Here is a 9,245-nt window from a genome sequence, read left to right as displayed (position 1 = left end):
CTCCCTCCCTCTCCTCCTCCTCCTCCTCTCCTCCTCCTCCTCCTCCTCCTCCTCCCCTCCGAGCAGCAGCCTCCTGGGACTGTATAAAAGCCCTCAGTCACCGTGCAGGGAGCACGGAGGAAGCTCAACCTCTCAGGTGAGTGGATGGACTTGCAAAGGAGACACCTCATGTCTTCTAACTTTATACTAACTTGTAGAAAGTACTTTCTGCTTTGTCTGCTTTTAAACGCTTAAGTATAGGCTGTGAATAGCCATGTTTTTCTGAAAATAGATTTTCCTTAAGACATTCCTATCTAAAATAGTATTTCTTTCTTTTTTTTTTTTTTTTTAAATAAGTAAATATCTCCTGGGAAACTCTTTTGCTTCTGTTTACACTATATTGTCAAATGCTCACCGTTTCTCTTTAATCCACAGGTGTATCTGTCCATCCAACAACCATGCAGGCTGTAGCTCTGATCCTTGCTTTGGCAGTCATCACTGGTAAGTACACTGCTGATCTAAGGTTTACTAACAGCATTTTTTTTTGTTGTACTTAAAGTTAGAATCAGCAGGATTTGTCAGATTTGTAAGATAGTTGATTGTCTCATTCCAACAACATCAAATGCAGACATTTTGGGTCGGTAAAGCGTCCAGAGCATAACAAAATAAAGCAGGGGTTAGTTTCTGTGCTCTTTTTAGCTGAAAATGTTGCATATTATGCCTTTAATGCTTGTATATTTATCTAAGCTTTATACATGTGTCCATTACAGGCTGCAATGCCCGTGCTGTGCGCCAGGCTGATGCCACCCCAAACCGCTGGGAGGACAGCGTAGATCGTTTCTGGCAGTATATCTCTGAGCTGAACGTGAAAGCTGATGGAGTTGTCCAGGACCTGAAGGCCTCTCAGCTCAGCAGGGAGCTAGAGTAAGTCAATTATTATTATTAAATTACTAAAATAAGACTTATTATTAAGCACAGTTCAAGTTCTTCCAGAATACTCATCTGTGTTCAAGATCTTGCACATACAAACCAAATATCTGAACCAAATATTCTTCTTCTTCAGCACTCTGATCACTGACACCATGGCAGAGCTGGCAACCTACAGAGACGACATCCAGACCAAACTGAGGCCCTACACCGAGACATCCAGCAACCAGCTGGCCGAGGACCTGCAGCTGCTGGTCAGCAAGCTCCAGACAGACATGGTGGACGCCAAGGAGCGCAGCACCGAGTACCTGGGCGAGCTCAAGACCATGATGGAGCAGAACACCGATGACGTCCGCGGCCGCATCAGCACCTACACCAACAAGCTGAGGAAGCGCCTGAACAAGGACACCGAGGAGATCCGCAAGTAAGTGAAGTGGAGGCTTCAACAGTTTTAACTCTTTTAAATCTTTGTTTATATGAAACCTAAATGTCTCCTTCTTCTCTTCTTCTAACTCCAGCACCGTGGCCACCTACCTGGGCGAGCTCCAGTCCCGCGCCACCCAGAACCTGGATTCCGCCAGGGAGCAGGTCGAGCCCTTCGTCCAGCAGGCCACCGACACCGCCACCAAGAAGCTGAGTGACATCTCCAGCCTGCTGAGGAGCCAGGCCGAGGGCTTGAGCGAGCAGCTGGAGACCCAGGCTCAGGGCATCAGGACCCAGATGGAGGCCACCGCCCAGGAGCTGCGTACCTCCCTGGAGGGCAAGATGGACGAGCTGACTGAGATGTTCTCCCCCTACGCCACCAAGATCCGTGAGCAGCTCGAGAGCATCGTTGACAAGGTCAAGGAGACCGCCGCCGCTGCCTAAACAAAGACTCTGAGGGTTGTTTGAGGGGTTTAGATGGTTGCTGGTCCGTTGTTTGTACCTTAATACCCTGGTATGGAGGAGGAAAAGGGGGGAGTTGAGAGTTACAAATGATATCTTCAACTGGATGCACCATTGTTCAGGGTGAGGGGGTTGATAAGATGAAGCATGAAATTTCTGCTCTTATCAACCTCCTCATCGGTGAACACAAGCACCCCAGTCGAGAACAGCGTTTTAATACACAAACAGGAGACAATTATTTGTAATATGCTTTGCTTTTCTACTTTGAATTAACTGTTCTAGCTGCCTATCCCCCCCCAGGTTTTTGTCTTGAGTTTCCTACATTTCGTTTGGTTGTAAATATAACTGCTGAGTTTGAGCCTCATAGGCAGGGAGTCCAGGCCGTTACACCCCTAAATACACCAAACACGAGTGTCTTTCATTTCAATAAATGCACTGAATTTTTCTGTACCGAACCACTAGGGTGTCCTTCTGTGTCGTCGGCATTTCTTACAGAGAAGTGGAATGTAAAGTGACTCGATGCAATTATGACAATCAGTGAGAAAAGTGCAACGCTGCCTGTGTGTTCCTCACTCTGACCAGTGTCCCTTGTGTTTCACATGTCATATGCCCACCATGCTGCTCACTGTAAAGTGCACCGCCTGTGTGCTGACCAGTGCTGAGTGAATAAAGAACCTAGAAAAGATGTTCTGTCTCCGCTGTTTGTTTTCTCTGATCAAACATTAAAGAGTAATCTATTATTTAAGATCAGATTCAGTTACACTAACAAGCAGAGTCCACAAAGCTGTTGGAGATCCTTTATTGTGCTTTCTAGTCTCAATAGCAGTTTGACTATTAAGCTGTAGACATTTCAATTCAAAAGAAATACACTTACAAAACATATAGAATCAGAACAAAGTGGTTTTGTTCTTAGAAATATATTGGTTAAAATAAGTCTTAAGGGCTGTCACTAAATGTAGATTATTGTGAAGATTAACATCCTGAACAACCTCTAATGAAGCCCCCCAGTGCTTCAACCCTCAAAAAACTCACCCATCATGTTATTACATAAGGCTGCGGGGGATAATTATATAAGGGAATTTATCTGAAGCACTTTTTCAAACACCCTCTGACACACTACAGTAACACAGGGGCCCTCCTCTCCTTCTCTTCGTGTCTTAAATGTACTGATCCTGGGGGGATAATTAATCTTAAAGTTATTCTTTGCCGTCTCTCTCAGCTCAGTTCAAAACAGCTTGATTGCCATGGGAAACTGACATTTTCGTTGCCAAACTAAAGATGGAAAAAAGACGACCACTGCAACGAAAAATGCACATTTCCAAAGAAAGTGTGAGATAAAAAGCACAAAAAATGTACATAAGCAGAAGTAATGTGGTTTTGTCCTTCGATAGATTTTCAGTTCCAAAAAGTGTGTGCATATGCACCGAGATGGCAAAAGAACGAATTCTTTACTCAAGGAGAAGCACAGATTCTTGTGTAAAAAAGAAGTAGAAGTACTGATTCAACTTCTTTATTCAACTTTAAGTGAAAAAGTACAGGCTCTGAAATGTACTCAAAGTATAAAAGTAAAAAGTCGCCCTCTGAAGGACATTACTATAAGCTGCTTCTTTGTAAAAACTAACTGAACCTCACCTTTTGTCCGTGGCTGAGTCTCCCTCTCTGTCTGTTTCATCTTATTACATGTTACGTAATTTTTGTCTTGTTACCTCTTCGTCGTTTTCCATCTTGTTACATGGTTTGAGTTGTTTTAGTTTTGTAACTTCTTCATCTTTTTATGTGTTTTACATAATTTCTGTCTTCTTACATCTTTAGTGTCATTGTAGTTGTTTAGTTGTTACATCTTTTTAAGTTGTTTTCATGACATTTTTTACACGGCTGTCTTCTTGTTACGTCCTTGTTGTTTTCATCTTGTTATGTATTTTACGTAATTTTTGTCTTGTTATGTTTTCTATGCCATTTGTCCCATTACATTGTTGTCATTTTCATCTTGTTACAAGTTTTATGTTGTTCTTTTCTTGTTACGTTTTACATTGTTTTCATCTTGTTACATATTTTACGTCATTTAAGTCTCATCATGTTCATCTTCATCTTGTTAAGTTTTATGATGTTTTCATCTTGTTATGTGTTTTATTTTGTTTTCGTCTTGTCATATCTTGTTATATTTTTTACATGGTTTTAGACTTGTTGCGTCTTTGTTGTTGTCACCTGGTTATGTGTTTTCCATAATTTTCGTCCTGTTATATCATCATTGTTTTCATCTTGTTGCTAATTTTATGTTATTTTTATCTTCTTGCTTGTTTTCTGTTTTCTTCTTGTTATGTGTTTTGCGTCATCTTGGTGTCGTTAAATCTTTATGTCATTTTAGTCCTCTTAAATTTTCTTACGTTATTTTCATCTTTTTGCATGTTTTACGTTGTTTTCCTCTTGTTACATCCTCGTCATTTTCATCTTGCTGCGTCTTACATGATTTCCATCTTAAGTCTTCCTCATTTTCAGTTTGTTGCGTGTTTTACTTTACTTACTTATTACTTTGTTTTGTCTTGTTTCATGTTTTACGTGGTTTTCGTTTTGTCACATCTGTTTTGTGTGATATGCACTGATGGATACATCAAGGAATCATGTTACTGTGCCATCCATTTAGGTGCGAATAAGTCTTGATTTTGGGAAGGGAGTAAAAGTAGAAAGTTTAAAAAGTTTACTCAAGTAATGTACAGATACCTGAAAACTCTACGTAAGTAACGTATTTCAATCATATACAGTTACTACATAGTGAAATGACACTACGTTACTCAGGGACAAAGGTGCTACATAGTGCACATAAAGTGCATTTAGTGTGCAGTCATGTCAGTTTGGTTGTTCTCAGTGTGTTTCTCTCTGTACCTGTACTCCACCCCAGTCCTCTCCCTTTCACCATTTGCTCTCCTGACATAGCCACCACCCCCCACACGCCGTCCTTGGTCTAACCGTTTTTCTAGTCCAGACTTGTTAAGATCTGTTCCCAGATTCCTTTCTCTTGATCCCAGCAGGCATTTGGGAACATGCTGTGCCCCTGATTGAATTCTCTTTACGGTGACAGTAACATTTCTACCTTTATCTTGGCTCATCTCTTATTAAAAGTTGTGTATCTGCACACGTACAGATGCTGTTTGAAGGCAGTGCCCCCACATGCAGATATACAGCATGCATCCCTGGTGGCCTGGTGGTTTAGATGCATATCATTGAACTGCAGTGATTATCTTTGTCAGGGGACCATTTGTTGTCTTACTCCTGTCTCTTCAGTCAAATATTATGTAAATGTTTGAATGCTGAAACAAATCTATAGACCATTTTCAGTATATGTCTTTCTAAATTTTCTTTTTTCTTTCAAGCATTAGGAAATATCTGCCCCCAAACAGAAATATCAGTAATCTATAGTGGATTCAGTTAAATTACACTAGTTTCAAAGGATATAAGTCAAAAATTGGGACATCTTGACCTGCCTCAGGGGGAAAAGATAGTCATGATTGTCCTAAACTCAGATCACTCACTTTTCCAATGAAAAAAAAAAGTATAAATTGTTATGCTTATTAAACTCAGCAGGATTTTTCCTTTGAAGTGCAGAGCAGAGGCCAGTAGAGGCCACCATTTGTCCCCTGTTCATCTCGTCTCCTCTTTTCCTCTCTGACCCCTGCACTTGAATCCATGCTGCACAAAGATGCAGCTGTGTTTTCTTTTTTGGAAGATAAAGTAAACTAACCTACATTTGGCTCATAAAGAAACACGAACTCTGTGAGCTTCAAGAACAGAACAGATTTGTTCATAATTCAGATAAAAATGTCACATAAAGTGACAACCTGAAAATTTATACAAAATGATTGATGCTTGCAATATGCCATTAAAGGGGCAGTGCATAGGATTTAGTGGCATCTATTGGTGAGTTTCCTTATCGTAAATATCATGTCTTACTCTTCACTTCCAAGTGAAGTGAACCTACATTGGATGCAAAACTCGTGCAAAACACAAAAAGCATTTAAAAGGGTATTTAGAGCCGTGTTTAGTTTGTCCGATCCAGGGTACTGTGGTTGTGTGAGATGGCGGCCTCTGTGGAAGAGGACTCGCAGCCCCTGTAGAAATAAAGAGCTCATTCTAAGGTCCCATAACCACAAAGAAAGGTTTAAGTAGTGTATAATCACCTGAAAAAAAGAATGGTGCTTTTGTTACCTTAGAATGAGCAGAAGGTACGGGCTTCTTCCAGAGGCCACCATGTTGCACCGCCATGTTTTCAGGCTCAGTTCTACGAGGGCATAAAAGCATGAATTGCACCTTCAATTAAATATTTTCCACCCTCAGTTGAAATCTGAATATTAAATGCAAAGGGCAGAGTGTTAGGTCTTAGGTGCACAGACTGTCCATGCGTACCTTTTATTTTTGTTCATGTATGTGCAGCAGCACAGTGTGCAAAAGGATATAATGTCATTAAATCATTCAATTAAATTCTCTAACAACCAGTCACATCAGTGGTCTCATAGCTCTGAAACAGCTGTGCCGGTCACAGTTAAACCTGACAGCTCAGCAAATGCGAGTTTTACCTCGGGAGATGTCTTGATGATTCAGGGTCACAACATGAACACACATCACCACAAATGTGCAGCCAAAGACAGATGGAGCGTGATGTTCCATCAGGAGGCTACAACAGTGGATAAATAAATTAGTTAATTTGGTGAGGATTACTTCAGACCGATATTATTTTAGCAATAACTCTAATCAGACATGGTCACATACTTTAGTAATTTATGTTCACACAACAGAAAAACATCCATACCTACTTTGAGCCCTAGTAATCAGATGTCTGCTTCATAAAAAACAGAATTTTATAACCAACCAGTCTACCGTAGAGGTCTGTATGGTTATACTATAGCAGCCTTTTGATTGTTAATTCACCGCACATCTCAGAGGCATCAGATTTATCAACATATCCGCTCTGCCACTCTGACTGAAGCAAACTGTTGCCAAAAGGGAACAACAAGCTCTATTCACTTAAGACTGATTACAACTTTTTCAAGTTGTTGTCCAGCATAATCACCAACTATTTTTCACTGCTGTCGTTGGTCCTCTCTTTAGATACCACTGCATCCACACTAATTCAAGATGCACCGCCAGTCATTTTGTTCTGGAACCGGCCCTGCATGTTTCTACAGCAGCCCAGAACGGACAAACCAAACACTGACTCTAGACATGGTCTTGTGAGTTTTGTGGCCACTGTAGGCAAGGTGTTTGCAATATGCGAGCTTGCTGCAGACTAGATGCCACTAAATCCTAAGCACTGGCCCTTTAACTCCCTACTGTAGTCTATCAGAAATAAAGGCAAAATGCCTAAAAAATCTTTAAGAGTGTTTTTAATAGTATAGATATATATGCAGAGTAACATATAGTTTACAGTCCATTGGTATGTCTGAAAATCTTTCATTTATTAACTTAAGCTGTTTCGTTTCTCAACAAAACATCTTAAAAACATGTTTATCTTTTCTATCTGTGTTAAAGGGCATTGCATGTAAAGTGAAAGAGTGACTAACACCATGACTCGTGTTTGTCCCCTGTGATATCATTCCTTTCAGGAACCGGTGTTTATGTAGAAACCCTCCCCTTTAACAGAGAAGTGAAACTCCTTCATTAAACCGTTCATTGTTGTCAGGAACAGTCATGGATGGTAAAAACAGGAAAACCACAAACATCCTGCCAATTCAGCACTTCTGCTCCGTCTGCTCCTATAGGGTGTCTGTACTCTGAGCACTGCCCAGCAACAACCACAAAAAAAAAAAAACTCCCAGCAAACTAGCAGGTGCTAGCTAGCCCATGACTGCTAGTTACCCCTCCGAAAACACCCCTGCAGAGATTTTACCTCCTAATACACCCCCCCTCCTCTCTCCATCCTCCCCCTCCCCTTCAGAGCTGGCACACATCTTCAGTCACCACAGGGGCACTTGGCCAAACACAAAAACAGCCTTTTTGTAAGCTTGTTATTGCAAATTGGGAGCACGCAAGGCATGCACTTTCACGCCCTATGCCTCCTACAATTATTCAAGAGGAGCTTATATGCACGCAAGCACAAGCTCATACATAAACCCTGCACTGGCCACTCCATGACAAAAGAGATGGAGATTTGGTCTTTCAGAGCTAATGTGTGAATGTTTTGGCATGTGAAGGCCCATTTAACTCAATTGTGGGCTATTCATCACAGCGATATCACCTTAAAGACCAAGTCATCAGCAACAAATGGGCATTTGGCCCTCTGCAGCAGACTGCTCGGCGTGAAAACAGATACATTAAACAGCGATGAAGCCTTCAAACAGTCAGACACAGACTTCCTGGCTCTGGCTAAGGTCACACTTGTAATGAGGGGTTACTGCAGTTCAACTGACTGTACTGTTTTTCTGTTGCATGCTAACTTAAGAGATGGACCACATAAGGCCCCGTCTGACTCACTTCCCTCCTTAAAAAAGGGAAGGTCTGGATAACGGAGACATCAAATGAGGCAATGAAATGGAAAAGTACACCAAAATAGAGGAGCACATTGCAGAGAGGCAGTCTGGTTGAGGTTGCAAGCTATCAGTGACTTCTGTCCCATAAACAAATTACACAAGCGAACATTAAGTATTTAAGCTGCAACTTTTGGAATAATGCATGAAGAAAAAAGAATAATGCACATTATTTTTAAAATGTAACTAAGGGATAAGAGTGCAAAGTATAGGCAGAAATGCTCAAGTACTATAAAATTTCATATTCCTGCTTTACTTGAGTATTTCAATTAGCAGGAAAGCCTTTTGTTCTTTTTACTCCGCTATATTTATTTTACTGCCATAGTTACTGTTTTCTGATCAATGTTTGCATACAAAAATATTAATAATTTTAATGGCTTGTCGTATCTTAAACCACTGGTTTTCAAAATTGAAGTTGGAACAACAAGAGAAGAAATAGGGTTGGCATTTTTAGCTGTAATTTATAGTGATATTATTATTTTCAAAACTAAAAATTATACACGGAGGGTTTTACTTAAGACAAATCCTCTCAGTTACCTCCACTTTGACTAAATACAATATTAAAGAGTTGCTTTCATGTTAATACATCAACATCCAATACAATGATATAGGCCTGACACTGACCATTCTGCATGGTGAGTACTTTCACTTTTGATACTTAGGTAAAACTTTGAATGCAGAACTTTTATAGAGTGGTTTTTAACTTAAGTAAAGAAGTAAAAAGTAAAATATCTGAATATTTCTCACACAGTAGAGGTATTAAGTATGCAATAAGTAAAAAAAAAAAAAAACTGTTAAAATATCAGTATTATAGTATAGAAAACAAATAGGACCAAAAGAAATGTAATATAATGGGAAATCTACATGATATGAAGAATATGCATCACGCTCACAAACTTGGCAGTCAGATCTGTCAGTCCAGTGACTTCATATTAAAAT

General features: G+C 40.2%; 1 protein-coding gene across 1 annotated transcript; it reads left to right on the top strand.

Annotated features, from left to right (window-relative positions):
* The first annotated feature begins 46 nt into the window (after nucleotides 1-46).
* On the top strand, nucleotides 47-2,476 carry apoeb (apolipoprotein Eb). Its single transcript, XM_084727128.1, has 5 exons — nucleotides 47-136; nucleotides 415-480; nucleotides 750-903; nucleotides 1,043-1,330; nucleotides 1,425-2,476. The coding sequence occupies exons 2-5, from the start codon at nucleotides 438-440 to the stop codon at nucleotides 1,771-1,773; spliced, it is 834 nt and encodes a 277-aa protein (XP_084583254.1). The 5' UTR covers nucleotides 47-136; nucleotides 415-437; the 3' UTR covers nucleotides 1,774-2,476.
* Nucleotides 2,477-9,245: the final 6,769 nt, after the last annotated feature.

The sequence above is a fragment of the Lutjanus erythropterus genome, chromosome 9 (assembly GCF_056507025.1).
Source record: "Lutjanus erythropterus isolate fLutEry1 chromosome 9, fLutEry1.hap2, whole genome shotgun sequence".
Classification (NCBI taxonomy): domain Eukaryota; kingdom Metazoa; phylum Chordata; class Actinopteri; order Lutjaniformes; family Lutjanidae; genus Lutjanus; species Lutjanus erythropterus.
Note: the sequence above shows the minus strand (reverse complement) of the source record. Positions and strands in the feature narration are given on the sequence as shown.